This window comes from Lagopus leucura, unplaced genomic scaffold (genome assembly GCF_019238085.1).
Source record: "Lagopus leucura isolate 7727_CA_CO unplaced genomic scaffold, USGS_WTPT01 Super-Scaffold_73, whole genome shotgun sequence".
NCBI lineage: Eukaryota > Metazoa > Chordata > Aves > Galliformes > Phasianidae > Lagopus > Lagopus leucura.
In genome coordinates this window covers 57,951,598-57,970,479 of record NW_024962252.1, presented here as the reverse complement: position 1 = coordinate 57,970,479, position 18,882 = coordinate 57,951,598, and the positions used below count along the sequence as shown (strand labels likewise).

Below are 18,882 nucleotides of genomic sequence, written 5' to 3'. Positions count from 1 at the left end.
TCTCACACACTGAACAGAAGCAGCGGTTTGATCTGTGCCCCCAGTAGCCGGTCCACCCCGGTACTTCCGCACCCACATCCGAAGCCGCTAAGAAGGGGCCGCCGGTGCCCACAGGACCGACTGCCGCCCTGCGCTCCCCCACGTTTCCCGTACAGATCCGCCCCACGACGGGCGGGGGCGGGCGCTGCTATGCAAATCACCGTCCCCAGCACCAATGGGCGGTGAGCTGAGCCGCGGGGCGGGGCGTTCCATCAGGACCAGCACTGGCTTCGACGGCGCGGGCTGCCCGACGGCGATTGCGGCTTCAGGGGCGGTGCGTTTGGTGCTGGAGGTGAGCGCTGCGCGGGGCGGGAGGAGGGTCGGCGTCTTCCGCGCTGCGGAGCTGGGTTCTCGGTGTCGCCTTTGGCTACAAGTGCCGGTGTCTCGCTCAGCATCGGACCCGTGGAGTGTGAGGAGCACGCTGCAGTTTGGTTTTTGCCTGAGAGTAAAGGAAACGGCCCAGTGTGAGTCGAGAGGAAAGTGTGAGTTCGGCAGCAGGGAGTGGGCTGGAGGCTCATTTCCATCTGTGGCTGTGGTCACCTGTATGGGGCAGAGGGCATCGCTGGGTTTCTGGCACAATCAGAGAAACGAGAGCGTTCTCAAAACCTCCTGGTCAGGTCTCAGCGCTGCAGTCTGCCTCGCCTGTCCTGCCTCGTGGTGCTGCTGGGGGCAGCCGAGCGGGCTGAATGCGCTTGGCTTAGTACGCGAGGGGTAACAGCTTGTGGTGTTCCCCTTTTCCTCGGGCATCCTTGTGGCCAGGTCTGTGAGCGGGGCAGCTCTTTGACTGCTTCCTATTAAACTGACGTTAGTTTCTTGTCCTATGGAGGAGCGTTAGTGTTATGTGTGTCTGAGATAGCAGTGGCAGCCAGTACTGGGGAAGGAAATGACTGGGAGAGTATTGCTGGCCTACAGCGCACAGTGATGCTTCTTGTTCTTCTGCTTCAGGTGATATTTTTGGAACTTTAGATGAGAATGCAATTTGGAGGATGTTGGCTTTCTGTTAATGGTGCTCCTTGCTGTTTTAATGTTGTTCTCTGGGTGTGGTGAGGCTACTGGAAGAGCACAACCTTGTTCAAGAGAGCAGACAAAAGGTTTAACAGCCTAAAGAAAAACAGGGTGACACTCATCCTTACAAAAGGATGCTTTAGATGCTCAGCACTTCTGAAGACCATTTTCTTACCTCATGTTTCTCACTGCCTGCCTTGTATGACCACTGCTCTGAAACTGACGCTGCATGCTGAGCCATAAGGCACATACATATGGTGTTTTGGCTGAGGCTAAAGCCACAAGTTAACCTCTGTTGTCGTAAATGATCTTTATCCAGAAAATAAGTATGGTAATCTCTCAACGCATTAAAATGCCACTGCACACTGCCCCACAGTCTTGAAGATTTGGGGTGGTGCAAGATTAGGCTCTGTATCTGACACCTTGTGTTGTACTGTGTATGCTGTTTTTGGAGAGGGAAGCAAGAGAGCCTTCTGTGAGGAAAGACATGATGCTAACATAAGTAACCTAGATCTGCTCCAAAGGAGAGATGCTTGGTGATAATAGAAAGGGAAGAGACTTTCTGGGTGGCAAGAACCACCAGGACTTCCATGGCTGCAAGGGAGCTGGCAGACCATGGACAGATAGAGTCATGGAGAGATTTAAAGGCACAGCCCAATCCATTCTGGGGTGGCAGAGTGGTGCCCCCAAAGTAGCCTGGTGGTGATCTCTGAGAAAGAGGGCTCCCTGGTGTTCCTGTGGAGAACTGATCCCATTTTATTCTATCACAGCTTATTCAGTGTAGCTCACATGTAAGTCAAATGGATGACATTGGAAATAAACAAATAGCCATTTCTTTTTATGAACTCCTTTTGTGCATTAGAGTGTGGTGGCTTTATGCCCCATCCCTTGAGGCACTGAAGGCCCCAGGGCCTGGTAGGTGGCAGCCCTGCCTTTGGCTAAGGATTGGATGTGAATGGGTTTTAATGTCCTTTCCAACCCATGCCATTCTGTGATTTCTCACTGATCTGCAAAGAACAAACTTGTGTCCCTCTCCTCTTCCTTCAAGCTCCTGCTTTCTAAACCATTTGGAGACACCGTTCAGTATCCTAGACTTTCCTAGCTTGGTAATAGGTGCTGGATGCAATATTCCAACCAAGGCCTTACTGATACTGAGTAGGATACAATTGGTGCTTCCCATGCCACCTCTCATATAAGCGATGTGTGGGATTTTTTGTTCTGTTTTGTTTGCAGTGGCTTTATAATGTGAACTTGCATTTTAGCTTGTAATCTACTATAACCCCATTGATGCTTTCCTGCTTTTAACCCAGGTATGCCCTATTCTCTATCTGTGCAAATAATTTGTTCTAGAAGTGTCATACTCTGAATTTCTTTTTTGGCAGCACTTGCTGTGACTTGCCAGGCTCATCCTGCGTTCTAATTCTTTGTCCTCACTTCTGCCATCAAATGCTTGCCTCTGCCCCCTCCAAGTTCAGTGTTGTCTGGGGCCTGCGAAGGCTCACGTCTGGCTCCATTGTCCAAGTTGCTAATTGAAATTATGGGTAACTTCCTAGACTGATGGAAGGCCATCATAATGTTGGCATATTTGAAAACAGTTATGACAGAAGGTAGCTACCAAATGTGAAGGTGCTTGACCAAATACAGCCTCCCTTATATTTCAGCTGGCCTATCAAAGCCTTTGATTCCTCTCTCATCCTTGCAGTGCAGAGGTGACAAGACACAGTGCAGAAATCTGAGAGATAGCGCTAATTTAACCTGATACATTTACCTCAGCCCCAGATGCCGGTTCCCCGCATTGACGCAGCCTTGCAGAGGAAGCCATTTCTGGGGGCACAGCTCCAGGCCTGGCCATGCCCATGCTCTGTGGCCATGCCACGCTGCTGGCAGGAGGGCTGCTGGGAAGCCAGCAGTGTGGTTCAGCTTCTGCCTTTTTTGCTCTGCTGTTTTGATATCTTCCACTGGTTGTGTCACCATCCTGCTATCTCATCTAGCCTTCTGCACACAGTGCTCAGCGCATCTCATTTAGACCCTGTTTCTATAGTTAATCATGGTATTACAGGACCTGACTTTGTGAGGCTAATCATGTGTGCAGCTTCTTCTCTATCTACTGAGCAATAAACAGGGAAGCAAGTCTAACCGATGTGGTGTAAGATTATTCTTGATTAACTTGTATCAACAAAAGCTGGGGAAAGATTCCCCAAGTACTGGTGGCACTGTTCCCCCAGTTACATCTGTACCTTGTCTCAGTGTCCCTGGTACTTTGAAGAGGCCTGTGAACATCCATAGGCACCCAAAGTGTGGTGACTGCTGTACTGCTGGCCAGCATGTCCTGGGGCTGAGACTTTGCCTGTGCGTGTGTGTGTGAGGGTTGCTTCCTGGCTGAACCTCTTTGGTCCAGTTTGAAGTGTATAGGTTTTGCAGGAGGACCCAGAACTCAGCCTTCTGTACTGGCCCGTGTGAACAAACACCAGTAAGACACCTCATATTAAAACATAAAGGGATTTTTTTTTTCTTTAAGTTGAATACTTGGTATCAGATTGTTAAAACTGTAAGCTCTAAATGTATGTATACTCAAAAAAGGAAAAAAAAAAAATCTGTTGTGCTAATTTACAAATACCTGTAGAACACTTTGCTTCTGACTGATGATCACATGCAACCTCGTATTTCCACGCAGGTGCCAGCCTAATGTCTTAATTGTGCTTAAATACCATCTGGTAGTAGCAGTGGTAGTTACGTGCAGCCTGTACCCAGTTGTTTTGCTAGGCAGACCTGTGTCAGGTTTGCTGAGGTGATTCACCAGAGCAGGATCCACCTGCAGCACACAGTGATGGCATCACAGATTTCCATGTGCCGTGACTCATCATGCTGTTCAGCTGCAGTAATTGCCAGAAATGCATGGATGGCCATCTCACTGTTTATGTTTCTGTATGACTATTTGCAAAGCCTGGGGAGGCATAGCCTATACTCCCTTGTCCCCCATCCTATTTTAACTGAAGACTTGAGATTTGCCTGTCACAGGAAGACAGAACATGCTGCAGTAGTTAGCCTATAATATACCACATGAGAAGGACTTAAAGGAGAGCAATGGTGGGATTTTTTTCTCTCTGTGATGAAATATATTCTCAAGCACAAGCAGCTCCTTGTAGTGGCACTCCCCTTTCAGAAAGCTGAGCATGTTCACAGCTCACAGGCTGTAAGGGTTCTAGCAGTTGTACATAGTTTCAGAGCCTGAGGCTGATAATCATAGGGTTTCTAGAGTCCTTGGGAGGAGGGGGGGGGAAAGAGGTTAAATTTGGGGTGTATTTTAAACTTCTCTGTTTTCGTTCCTTTCATATATGATGACTGTTAGAGGGAGTTAGCAATTAGACTTAGACAACACATTAGAGTTCAAATAATGCGTGTGAAGACTAACATTTTTTAATGAGCCATGTCATGAAGATGGAGAAACCTTTTTGTCTATAGTGCTGGTGTAGCCCCCCCCTTACGACCAGACAAAACCAAAGGTGGTTATAATTGTGTAGTAGCAGTACTTGTGAGAAAAACGCTCAGAGAAGATGCTGAGAATCCATCTTATTGTCTGTGCAGGACAGAAGACTTGTCAGTAGTGATCCACAGCTCCCTAGCAGAAGTGTAGACTGTCCAATAAATAGTAACAGCAGGTATACATTCAACAGGCTGTTCTCTCTGATGCCAGGATGATGTTTAATTACCATGTAAACTGTAGTAGCAAGGTAAAACTTCAGATTCTTTTTCTTTTTTTTTTTTTTTGCCAGCTTCTTCATAAAAATCTGAAAAATGGTATGCATGTTATGTGTGTGGCAACTTCCCATGTTGGTGTCTGGGAGAACCTGATAACCAGCCTCTAGGAAATGCTAAAATAGTTAATTCTGCTGAATACATCTGGGAAGTAGGAGACATGTTCTAGATCTCTGGATTTATAATATGCTCTGGTGCAAAAACTGAGTATTGCTTTGTGCTGAATACCGTAGAAGAAATCTAGGTAAATCAAAGAAGCTCAAAAGCTATCAGCAGTTAAGCAGTTATGCCTTATTACTTTGAGTTAGAGGAAACGACCTATTTGAATGTTAATTTTTTTTTTTTCACACTATGCCTTTCTTACTAGCCTTTGTGGTATGAAAGAAAGCAAGGGAGACATGGAGATTAAGATAACTGCATAGTCTACGGAGAAAGAGTTCTCCCTGTTTCTCTGAATATACCAGTTTGTAATAAACAACTTCATGTGATGTAAACAGAAGTCAACACTACATGTATGATCTGAAAAAAAACCTGCTCTGAGACACCTGCAGTGTCGTGCATCTCACTAATGTGACTGGAAATAGGAAGGGAGTATTCTGCTGTGAACGAGTGTTGACTACAATACAAAGTAGTTGTGTCTAATATTCTCTGGGTAAATTTTCAATTTTGTGATGGATTTCTGTATTTTTTTTATGGCCTGTGTTCTGTGTTATTTTCAATCCTGAACACATTCTGTGTATCTTAAAACATTACCAAATACAAGAAACTCCAGAGAAAATGATAACTTCCTCTCAGTGAGACTACAAAAAAATTTCAACATGCTAACCTCTACTGTGTTTGTTAATAGTGGAGCAGAATATATGTATGTGATCTTAAACAGCTCCAGAAGGCACAGTGTCCTCATTGCTAGATGATGATTTTTTGGTCTGTCTTCAAGCTTTTACAGACGAGGAGCAAGAAAAAGAGAAGCCATTCCACCTTGCATTATGCTCTGATTCAATTTGAAGTTGGTTTTTTTTTGTTTTTTGTTTTTTTTTAATAGAGGAAACTCTATTGCTATAAACAATAGTCTGTTGTCTGAGTTACTATTGTCTAACCTGTTACTGGAGAATAGATACTAGAGAAAATGACTGAATCTGCCCTAAAACTGAAATATAATTGTTAAATCTGACACTCTAACTCTGAAAAGAAAGACTTTGGTTTTTTGTTTTTTTGTTTTTTTGTTTTTTACTATAAATTATTCAGTTTTGTGTAGCACATTATTTGCCTCACAATTGAGTATTTTAGATGCCAACAGTCTGTATGAGTTTCTGTCAATACTGTATGGTCCATAAAAAGCATGGAAAGTCACTGGAATGTGCTGATACACAGCAGGCTAGTAAGTAATTCTGCCTAGGAGTAGATTGTTTTCCAGTTGTTCACCACTTGTTTCTTGTGTCATGTCTGTGGTGTGTCATACAAGCAATAGCACGTGGCATTCAGGAGTAGGATACCGGGCCAGTTGAGCCATAGGCACTCATACTGAAGCAGGTAGTGATTTTTACCTTCCAACCAGTGAAGAACTGCAGATAGAAATGGTTTTAAATGGCTTGTTTTGAAGTAGCTGTTCTTCCTCAAATAGGCCACTTGAATTGAAGTAGGACTTTCATCTTTTAAGGTCTTATTCAAGGATGAAACAATTACTGACTAGACTTTTGTTAACCTACAAACTGCTTTTAGCTAGCAGCTGCCTTCTGGGAATGATGTAAAAAGAAAAAATGCACACTGGCTTCCTTCCTAGCTGCTTGTGATGCAAATGTGGATGCTGTGTTGAACCTGCTGGTTTATTTCACTGCTTGTCACCAAGCCCAGTGATGTGGATATACAAATGTTAATGCTGAGACAAATAAAGGTGTGCAACTTGTTTGCTTTTATATATTACTTTCCATCCTTTCTTATTTCTACTTAGAAGCAAAACATTAGCACAGTAGTGGAAATACATGCTTGTAGTGCTGCTGTGCATTACTTGCTCTTACAGCCAACATAGGCATTTTATTTTACCAGTAATTCAGGACTTCTTGTCTGTACATGGGGCTTTTGGGAAGCAGTTTTGTGCAGCTTTTAACTTTCAGAGTGGATTTCCTTTTCTGTCTGAAATCCCATGTCATGAACTCTTATTGCGACAGAATAGCTTGCAAATTTCTCATGCATCATGGGAAAGTTAGTCATAGTGTTTAACACCAAGAAGCAGTGTACTAACATGAAGAGGTGAATGCTAAACACATCCCCCCCTGACTGTGCTTGGTGGGTATTTGGCTTCAAAGCAGTAAACTTTGCAGTCATTACCTGGCCTGTATTTCCTGTGTGCGTGTGTTTGGGTGTATACACCACGATGAGTTGCAAAAGGAACTTAATTTTTACAAGGACAGATTTATCTACCCCAGAAATGCAAACAGGAAGGTACATGTTGCACTTTGAGAACACGGACAGTAATTTTGAAATAAAATCAAACCAGCAGCTTATCTATTAAAACAGTATTTGTAGAATGAAGTTATTTATATACTTGGGGCAGTTATTCCGAGGTGCAGAGTAGCTGGTTGTCAATACAATAATGTGTTAAACATATCTTAAATAAACTTGTGCAAGTAGCGTAGTATTTATACCTCATTCAAATTATCAGACTTCAGACCTGAGCCTGTGTAATACAACAAAATTACACTGGAGAGAAATTCTGGAGGTTGTCTAATCCAGCCACGCTCAAACCACACATGGGTAGATCAGGTTGCTGAAGGCCCTGGCTGGGTAGATTCCAAAACTTCTTTGGGAACCCATTCCAATATTTGTGAGTTTGTAGGGTTGTGTTTTTTTGTTTTTTTGTTTTTTTTTTTTGTGGTATTGCCTGTTTTCTTTCCTCTATTTTCTGGTTCCCACTTTGTACAACAGCAGGGGCAGCAGTCCACATCACATTTGATAGATGCTGGCAGCAGTAGGATGTCCCCAGAACTTTCTGTTTCCAGGCTGAACAATTCCAGTTCTCCTGGACTCTCCTCACACAGCAGGGACCCAACACCACAAACCAAGTTGGTGGCCTCTGTGGGGCTTGCTCCATGGTGTTCATATCTCTTGCAGTGCCACAGATTGAGCACTCCAGATACAGACTCTCAGGTGTCAGATGGGAGGGATCACTCCCCTCGACCTTTTCTGCTGTTCCTCTCAACGATGCTGTTGGTGTCATGTGCCACAAGGGTTCAGAGCTGATTTATGTTCAAGTTGATGTCCACCAGGACCCCAAAGTTCTCCTTGCAAAGATGCTTTCCAGCCAGAGGCTCAGCTTCTCCTGCTGCATGGGGCTCTATATAAAAGAAGAGATTGCTGAGGCTATCCCTAACAAATTGTACTATATATCACATGTTAACATATGTCTATTTTAATTACAAGCAGTGCTACCAACATGTAAGTAAGTGTAACTACACTGTCCTGAGTAACAGCAGCATCTGATAAAGGAGGTCAACTTCTCTAAATACTGGTCAGTTAAGTTCCCATTTTTCAAATGGCTGGTTCCCTCTGCTTTCTCCTTGTTGTTTGTTTCAGCTCTTTTTTGTCAATTCTGTCACTGATTCTATCAAAGGAATACTTGGAAGTTATTAGCCTCTCCTGGGAAGATCTCTTCCCCTTTGTTTGAAATGGGGAAAAACTTCTGTAATGCCATTGTATTTGAGTTTGCTGTTTTTCTTATGAGAATCTCCTAAAATTTCACCGAACAGTGAATCTGTCAAAATAGCAGTTTGCAGATGTTCCAGATGGGTTCACTGTTTTGTCAGAAGACTGAAGCTTATACAGTTGGTTTTTGGGCTAGGAGGACATATTGCTGGCTTATGTCCAGCTTGCCATCCACCAGTACCCCAAGTCCTTAAGAATGACTGTGTTCCATCCTTACATCCCCCAACATTTGGATTTGTTGAACCTCATGAGGTTCACCTGAGCCCACTGCTGAAGCCTGTCTAGGTTTCTTTGAATGGCATCACATTCCTCAACCATGTCAACTGCACCACATAGGTTGACATTAATCACAATCTTGCTGAGAGAGCACTTGATCCCACTGTCAGTATCATTGATGAAGATGTTAAGGAGTGTCAGTACCAGTACTGACCTGAGGGACGCCATTCATCACTGATCTCCATTGGACATCGAGTCATTGAATGCCACTCTGGGTACAGTAGTGGGGGAATGTGTCAAAAGCCTTACAGAACTCCTGATAGAGATATCAGTGGCCCTTTGCTTGTCCACTGACGCAGTTACACCTTCACAAAAAGTGACAAGGTTGATCTGGCAGGACCTGCCCTTGATGAAGCCATGCTGGTTATTGTATGTTGCCTCCCTCTCTACTATATGCCTTAGTATAGCTTCCAGGAGGATCTGCTCCATGATATTCCCTTGTACCAAGGTAAGGCTGACAGGTCAGTAGTTCCCTGAGTCATCCTTTCTACCCTTCTTAAAAATGGGTGCTGTATTAATCAAGCAAATTTCATTTGCATGAAGTAGAAGAAATGATGTACCCAGCCATGGCATCTGTAGATCTGTGACTTTAAAGAGTAATGCTAACATTATTTACCTCTGGTGATTAAACGTACCGTCATGTTTTTCCAGAAGGTATAGTTGCTTCATTTACCATATTTTGACATGTACCATTGCAATGGCCTTTCACAATTCCATCTCTGCTTGTATTGGATAAGGCATGCTCCGCCTCCTGCCTGAAGCAGCAGCGTTAAAAAATCAGGAGTTCAAGGAGATATGACCTTAAAGCCTTATATTGTCACTTAGCTGTGACAAGGTGACAGGTGACCTGAGCAAGTTACATAACCCTGCTGACATCAGCTTCCTTATCTGTGAAATGGGGAAAATAGTACCTGTCAGGCTCAGGAATCTTTGGAGCAAAACTGTTCTAAAGGGAATATAACAACTCAGAATGATCAATTTGATTGACTGCCCCCGGAGGTGTTCAAGACCAGATTGGTTGGGGCACTGGGCAACCTGGTATAGTACCAGATTTAGAGGTTGGTGGCCCTACCTGTGGAACTTGATGATCCTTGGGGTCCTTCCAATCCAAGCTGTTCTGTGATTACTGTTTTTCCAGTCAGCAAGGACTTCAGTTGACCACCATGACTAGTCAGATATCACAGAGTGGCTTGGTGATTACTTCAGCCAATTCCTTCAGGACTCTGGTGTGCATTTTATTGGGACCCATAGATTTACAGATGTTCATGTTCCTCAGGCAGCCACAGACCTGATCTTCACTTTACAGTGGGAGGGGAATTGCTCCCCGAGTCCCCACGTTCTGAACCATCCTCTCCAAGGGCTGTGTGTAGAGCCACTGCTAGTGAAGACTGAGGCAAAGAAGTTGTTGAATTACTTGGCCTTTTCCTTGCCTGTAGTTACTATGGACTCTGGAACTTTCATTTTCTGGTTGCTGTATCTATAGAAGCCTTTCTTATCCTTCTTTGCACCCCTTGCCAAGATCAGTTCCAACCTTCCTGACTCCAACCCTACACAGCTTAGCAGCATCCCTATACTTCTCACAGGTTACCTGTCCCTGCTTCTACTGCCTATGTGTTTTCTTCTTGCTCTCCATATTGACCAGCAGTCCTGGTTCAGCCACGCTAGTCTCTTGCCTTTCTTTTGTGACTTCGTACTTTTGGGGGATGGAGAGCTCTTGTGCTCTAGGGAAAGCTTCTTTAAAGGTCTGCTAGCTCTGTTCAGCTCCCTTGTCCTTGAAGACAGATTCCCTGGGGATTTTGTTGACTAAATTCCCTGAAGGGCTGGAATGTAGGCTTTTAGAGCAAAGCAATAAGAAAGTAGGAATCCAGGCTGAAGATTGTCTACAAAATATTAATTTGATCCTTTTGTTCATATTTAGAATTGGATTCTACTGGATTACGGAGATCGTAGGAGATGCTGCATGTGTCTTTGGAGATGAACTCGTGAGTGGCCTAGACCCATGTGTTCGTTCACCAGTGTCCAGCTTGTTACTTTGGGATCTTACGTGGTGAAGTGCTTGAAACCAGCTGCAGTGGTTGAAGTCAGGCACTGACTTCCGAATCTACAAGGTATGGAGCAGTGTGCTTCAAGTGTCTTAAGTTGGCATTGTAACTCATCAAGAATGATACTGTTGTCCATAATCACTCTGCTGAAATCCGTGTCAGTGGACTGGGCTGTTAGAATTGCCCTTCCCCAAAGGATTCTGAAGAATGTATAGAGCATTCTGGGGGTATCACAGGAAAAAACCCTGAAGAAATGAGCTGTAGTAACACAGTAAATGAGATATCTGACCATGAGTTGAATTATGAGTGTTCAATTTTAGGTTGTAGAACATTTTTTTTTCAGCACACATAGATTGTAGACAGACATGGTGGAAGTAGTAGGATGTAGGCCAGTGTTTAATGCCACAATCATTCTGTGTATAGACAATGTTACAGTGCAATCTGAGGCTATACTTGAGAGGTCTTTGCTCTTATTTTGGTGCTTTCTAACTTTTCATGTACTTTGTATTAAATGAACAAACAAAAAGACCAGTACTTTTACAGAGATGCTGCAGAGTTCATATCAATGTAAATTTATTACAGCATTAGTAATCATCATGCTATGAATATACTGTGTTTCTGCTTCTCCATTTGTTCTTATTTTTGTTTTATCTAATGCTTTAAAATAGTGGTAAATAAGAAAGACAAATTGCAAAGTGCATCCTTGAGGGTAGAAGAAGGAAAAGTTATTTGCAAGTTATTGTGCAAGTGTTCTTATTCATTGTAGTTCTCTGTTTAAATGTAAACTTTCCTCAGTCTTAGAACTCTTGCTTAAGTTTTGAACAAACAAAAGCCAGTTATTATTCATACCAAACTCATGTTTTGTGTGCATACTTGAGAGCATCTCTGGATTAAAATGATAGGTAGATGCCTATGTTCCTCAAAGCCTGGAAGAACACAGTGTAGTGGCTAATAGATTGAGCTATTCTTATTTTTCCAGAGAAGCTCACCAACCTTATTAAGCATGTGCATACACACACACAAAAGTAATTATTGTTGAGGCACTTGTCAGACTGCTTGCTGTGAGGATTTCTTTAGGAAGTCCACTGAAATTTAGTTTTCCTCAAGTCGAAGAGCCATTCCTTCCAGCACAGGGGTGATGTAAGCCTGCACACACATGACACACAGAAGTGAGATGCCATCTGCATAAAATAGATCATCACTTTGAGGTTTGGAAAATAAAAATTATTGTTTCCAAATGCAGATGTTAAACACAAAATGAATAAATCGCTGAGTGCAGCACATGACAGTTAAAGGGTGGAAGCTAAAAGTGGGAGGATTTTAAACTCTAGGGCAGCCACTAACAGTCAGGAATGCAGTCAGACTAGCAGTGTGACTACTTTTCAGTCCCACATCTACATTTCAGGTGAAAAACTCAGAAACAGTTGGTTACTAGAAGAGATTGTAAGATGGCTCTTCTTTCTCTTTCCACCATGCTGTCTAGATTCCAGTAACCATTTCCAAACACAGACAGCAGTTATTGTAGCTACGGTTCCTGTAGGAAATCTTGGCCGTACACTTTTCAAGTCAAGTAAACCAGACATTAAAGCTGCCCTATGTGACTTTGTTTTCCTTGTAGGTGGGGATTTTTCATCTCAGTGCTGTGGCATGAGGTGTAGGTCTTGATTTTGTTATTGCTGTGGGAGGCGGTGGAAAACCTTTGATATCTGAAAGCTTTCCCTGTGTAATTTAATTACACATATGTGGGTTCTGGTTTAAATTCAAACAGTTGTTACAAATGTAGATTCCTGACTGAAAGCTCGCTTTTTCACTGTATTCCTGGACTTTTTTGTTTGTTCATTTTATGTTGCTTGGAACAGAATTAGTTTAGGTTGACAAACCTTTTTTGTACCAGTGTAAACAAGATTATAATCAGGATGCTTCTCGAGATCAGCATATAGTCTCACTGAGCTGAAGAGGCTGTGTCTGTGGTGGAATCTTCCTTCTCCTCCCCAACACCTTTAACATATCCAACAATCCCATGAAATTGGCTATCAAAATGGAAGTCTTAATTCACATTGGAGTCAGGCCTGTTATCCTGAGTATGTTCACATGGGACTTTAATTTTAGAGTAACTGATAAACCTACAAAGGGATGTGTCCAGAACAGATACCATGTTTGTAAATGCTTGTGAAAGTGCTCTAATTCCTGGAAAAACAAAGATGATTCTTTTAGACACAGAGATTTGGCGATGTCATGCTTGTTATTACTTCTTAATTTGGTTCTCTTTCTTATTAACTTAAATGATGTCATGGGAGATATGGTTTTTTGATGGGAAATTTTCAGCTTGCTGCAGTATTTAGTACAGGGTTCTCACTGAAGCTTTCAGTCTTACTTTCTGCAAAGATTTTAGCTCTAGAATTTCAAGTGAATAACATACTTAGAGAAGACTTATGTCTTGTTACCACTTAACTAGTGCTTTAGTGAAATTTATAGTTAAGTAAGTCTGAGGCAAAAAGAACAGATTCTGACCTGTAACAATATTGTTACTTTATTGTTTCTGTAAGATGCTTCCATTACACTAAAATAAATGAGGCTTGAGTTGGTTGATTTTACTTAGAAAATGGAGCTGTTGCTGGGTTTTGGTTTTTTTTTTTTTTTTTTAATGCCTGGTGCAATATGATTAATAATAGCATCTGAAGACCCTAAACTTGCTTTTTTCTTTTCTTCCTTTTTTTTTTTTTTTCCTTAAAAAATAATTTAAAAAAGAATATATGTGTGTATATATGTGTGTATTCTTGCTTCTTTTCACATTGCTCCTCAAAGCTTTTCTTTCCCAACAATATTGCTTAAAGCGGTATACTTTTCTGCTCTCCTTCCAGGAAAAGCAAGTTTAGAACAACAGAGGATCTGCAATATGTTGGTTTATCTTTAATGTTATCATTAGTTATGAACTTGTAAAGCAATACTTCACTTACTGTAATTTTTTTTTCCTACTTTTCCTCTGTTTTACAGGCAGGATGAAAGACCGGCTAAATGAGATGCGTGAACTTGCCAGGTTGCACAACCAAGAGTTTTCTTATAGTGAGGATGATGAAAATTCACCCCGTGACGTTCTCCTTTATGAGACTGATTATGCCTTGGAAAATCTTCATAAGGACATAGAGAACATCCGGACTGAAAATAACCTCCTAAAAGAGGATGTCAAGCGACTAAAAAAGCAAAACAGCCGCTTCCTTACTTCCATGCGCCGTCTTAGTAGCATTAAACGAGATACTAATGGTATTGCCAGAGACATCAAGGCCCGTGGAGAAAGCATCCACAGGAAACTCCAAATAATGAGAGATTTCTGCGAAGATGCAATAACAAAGTATGGAGTTATGTCTGTGATTGCCAGGGTAGCAAAGAACCATTATGTTGACCTCATGCACGCCTTTCAGGAAGCTATGTTTGAATACAATGCAACAGAGATGAACCAACGAGAGAACTGCAAGATCCGAATTCAGCGTCAGCTAGAAATCATGGGCAAAGATGTTTCTAGCAACCAGATTGAGGAGATGATTGAGCAAGGCAGGTGGGATGTCTTCTCTGAGAATCTCTTGTCGGATGTGAAGGGAGCTCGCTCAGCCCTGAATGAGTTAGAGACACGTCACAAGGAGCTGGTGAAATTAGAAGGTCGTATTAAGGAGGTTCATGAGCTCTTTCTGCAGGTAGCCCTGCTAGTGGAAGAACAGGCAGACACCTTTGACGTCATTGAGATAAATGTGCAAAATGTCGAAGACTATGTAGGAGAATCCAAAGAGCAAATAAAGAAAGCATTGGAATACAGAAGAAAACACCCTCTCATGACAATCCTCTGCTGCTGCTTTTCATTTTGCAGAAGGTGACTACCCTACTGAAGCCAACATGGACCGACTGGAATGTTTTCAAAATCGTATTATTTTATATAAAGATATTATTTTCAATGATTTTTCCCTAATGACAACCCCTATAAGTGTGGGAGCTGTTGCGCAGTTTTTGTTTGGTAAATGTTCCTAAATGTGCTGAAAAATCATTCTATTTATGGCCTAATAGAAGTGTTGATAAAACTATTTTCAACTACTCTCTTACTGTAACTGGAGGTGCAAGTACTCAGAAAATCTCTGTGCAATGATACTTGTTCCAGTCAAGAAAGAGGAATGAAGGATAGGCTAAGAGCCTAGGGAAAACAACAAATTTCAGAAAGTTCTTTTGTTGTTTAGGAGTCAAAGCGGTCTTGCAGGCAGCGCATGCTTAGTGCCTGCGGTGACAGAATACACCACAGATCAGGAGGTTGGAATTCTAACTAGTTTTGAGCCTGCTTGATGCAAATACTTGAAGAGATTTTTTGCTCTGCTTGTGCAACAAAATACTGAGCCTGTTACCAAGAGCAGGATGCAAAACTAGTTTCTGTTTCAACTTTATTTCCATCTGTTACTGGTTTTAACAGAAGTAAGCTGTACCTTAAAGCATAATAGGCATGTTTTGCTGTTTGTGTTCAGGTGATTGTTTTTCTCCATTTCAGTACCCACAACTGCAATATGGAGGCATCGCACCGACTCTTTTAAATTGAAATACTGAAAATGTTGATTTAAAAACTGCCATGCTTTTAGGTTTCAAATACATGATTCTGCCAATTGACAGACTGCAAAAGAGATGTGTGCAGTGGCCCTCTGTAGAAGCACACATAAGAAGACAACAGCTGGGAGGCAAAGAAAGCATTTTAGTCTCCTGTGCTGGCGCATGCACACAAGAGTCTTAGTGGAAGGATTACCCTATCAACACACTTTTAATGAGCATTGATTTTAATTTGGAAATTTTATATATATTTTTAATAGCATGAAGAATTACATTTATTGACATTCAGTTTTACTGGTTTACAAAAGTTAAGGCTTTTCTCTCATCATTAGCAAATCTCCTCTGGGGAAAGAAAAATTCAGATGTATTCTTCAGTGCACGTGAAGAATAAACATTTTTATGTCATTTCAGTACCCTTTTCAAGCTTAAAAATAATCTTTCCTTTTGTGTAAGAGGAGTCTGCCCATAGTTGGTTTTGACAGATGAGGAGGGAATAGAACACTGCAGCCCTGGAAACCACTGAGCATTGTCAGTGAAAGATATATTCATAAGGTCTGGGGAGTGATTATAGCTCCTACTACTGGAAGTTTTCCAACTCTGATATTTTCTAGGTGGCTTCCTGTTACACTGTGATTTATTGGTATCCTTTGAATTAATGCAGGACATTTTTTCAGAAGTTAGTGCCTTTTTAAAAAAATTCTTGTCATATTTATAGCTATTTTAACAAATATATTTAAACATTTCAAGTTTTTTGTATTTAGATTTTTGCCTAAATGTGCATAGCCATCTTCCCTTGCCAATCCCAATGAAATTTTTTCCTTCTGAACTTTTGCACACTAATTTTATACATTTTTTAAAAAAAATACCCGCACATTTCGTACTATTTATATTGATATATAACAAAACAACGAAAGAAATTCAGCTTCCAAGCTTTTATATCCTTGTGGGAAATGCTCCTTTGCCAGATAGACTTTTTACACAAATAGAAGCTAAATAGATAACAATTTTCAGGAACGGAAAATCTCTTTAGCTAAAGCACCTGTCTGTGGTAACGTGGAAGCATGAAGAGCACTGGTCTTCTATACTAGAAGATATTTTGATATTCAGGGATGTCTTGACGATATCAGTATTACATTTGCCTGAGACTCTCTCAAACAACCCAATATTCAAGCTTGAAGTGGGAGAAGAAAGAGCAGAGGTTGAGCTGGCACTGTTAATTTACTGCTTTGGTGCTACTCAAGAAGACAAAAGTCATTTGCTCCATAGGTATTGACATTCAAGTCAGTGGAACTGTGTTTGTAGAGAAGTATCCTAAAGAGCCAACAGTCAGAATATGGATGTAAATCAGTGGGAATTAAAATACGTATTTCATTTTATCCACATATTCTTAGCACTTAACAATGCTTTTGATAAAAATATGTACCTGCTTTTGATTAAAAAAAAAAAAAAAAAGTACCTATGGTTTCTTTTTTGCACATGTGTATGTTCACAAAAGCAATAAAATACTTAATAAGAAAAACTGAAAATGCGGAGTGTTGTGTGTTGAGTCAACAGATCTGAATAGTTGCTCACGTTGTCAAAGTTTTGTTGAAAAGCTTTTGGACTAAACTGTAAATTAGTGAAAGAAGATTAATGTCTAAAAGAATGTCCTCAGAATATTTCTTGCCACAGTAAATCAAATATATTTTGTATTGAGATAGACTTATCATAATTTTTCCTATAAAAAACATTAAGTATGAGTTTCATACATTCTAAGACAATTCTCTACTGCAAGAAAAAATACAAATTTATTCTGACAGTTCTGACAGATCTTGATGATTTTGTTATTGGAAATACGACGCTTATTTTCAAATCTTCAGTCTGATTTGAGGCACAGGGGAAGAGAGCAAAAGCATGAGGAAAAAGGTAATTAGAGTCCTTGACGTGACCTCAGGCTGTTGCTGTGGGGAAGAAACTAAGAGTCACTGGAATCAGCTTGGTACCCATAAAACTATCTCTCAGTTGCATTGTGAATTAGAGGCATTTGAAAAGCTACTCCCAGTAACTAAAGAAATAATTATTTTCCTTTCGCACTTGTTCATCTCTTAATACAAAAGGTGTTTGTTTGTTTGTTTGTTTTCTGTTGTTGTGTAAGAACTCCATGAACAGCCAAACAGGCTTCAGGAAAAAAAAACAGAAACAACACACCACACTGATTACACTACAGTTGTGAAGAATAATGTCACACAGGATGAGTGGAAGAAGGTGATAAAAGTAAAAGCCTGATACTGTGTTAACATACTGCTAAAAGAAGCTGCAGATGGACGACTTCATGTTTGCTAAGGAGAGCTGCCTTCTCAAAGTCAGCACAACTCTTACGGAGATGCAAGTAGTATAACTTATGGAACTTTTTTTCCTTTCCAAGATGTGAAAAACCCTATAGCTGGGTCTGAGGGGGTTTAGGAAAAAGTGAGATGAACTACTTTAGCTTTTAGGATTGCTGGTATTTTTTGTTTCAGATCTTTCTGAGGAGAAAGGAGGACTGACAGACAGGTTTCCATTGTTCTTTATTAAAATGTGAGAGAGAATTGTATAAAAATGAAAGAAAAAAACATCCCCTATGGCAAAATGTAATATATGGTAAACAACACTGAACTTTTAGCGCATGAGTTTCCATTTCATCTTGTGGCATTTTAATTTTTTAATTTTTTTTTTTTTTTTTTTTTTTTTTTTTTTTTTTTTTTTTTTTTTTGTCTTATTTTATTTTGAAACACAAGTTTAATTTTAGAGAAGTTGAGAAGCCTGTTACCCCAGTGGGAAGGCACCTCTCTGGCAAGTGTCTTGGGAGAAACTTCTGGAAGTAAGGGTATAGCACCTACTTTAAGATACAGGTATTATTAAGAGGAGAAAACCTGAGGGTGAGCTGAGCATCTGAACTGCTGTTTTTGTAATCCAAATTTGTGGAGGCCAGCCTTCATCAAGAATTGTTGAAAGCATGCCCTCAGCTGTGTTTTCTAATTTCTTGAAAACAAAATAGGTTCTCTAGAGTTTTGGGCCATGGCAGATGTTTGAAATAGATCTGAAAAAGAGCTACACATGATTGTGTTTGTATCTACAACAATGCCACATGTGATTAAAGCAGGAAACTGTCTTTTAAGATACTGTACGTGGTGATTACAGTTAATCAGAAGTAATATGATTTTTACATGAAGCCAATATATTTGTTTCTCTCATATGTAAGAATGCACTAACAGGTGCATCTTCTTCCATTTTTATATCATAATACATAGTGTTTTCCGAATAGCTGAGTTGAAGCCTGTAACAGTGGACAGATCCTGTTCTGTCACACCTTATCTTACAGTGCCTACCTTATGAGGGTGGTGTTTTTTGTTTTTTTTTTTTTTTTTTGCTCCTTGGTCAATACCACGCCAGGACCTGTGTGTCAGGATCACCCTACCATTTATCGAACTGTTGCTTCCTGCAATTTCCTAATGATCAGGATCCTGTAACT

The 18,882-nt window shown here is 40.9% G+C and overlaps 1 protein-coding gene across 1 annotated transcript; it reads left to right on the top strand.

The window, feature by feature from the left end:
• Nucleotides 1–245: 245 nt before the first annotated feature.
• STX11 (syntaxin 11) lies at nucleotides 246–16,918 on the top strand. Its single transcript, XM_042888563.1, has 3 exons — nucleotides 246–331; nucleotides 10,694–10,883; nucleotides 13,812–16,918. The coding sequence occupies exon 3, from the start codon at nucleotides 13,817–13,819 to the stop codon at nucleotides 14,681–14,683; it is 867 nt and encodes a 288-aa protein (XP_042744497.1). The 5' UTR covers nucleotides 246–331; nucleotides 10,694–10,883; nucleotides 13,812–13,816; the 3' UTR covers nucleotides 14,684–16,918.
• The last annotated feature ends 1,964 nt before the right edge of the window (nucleotides 16,919–18,882 follow it).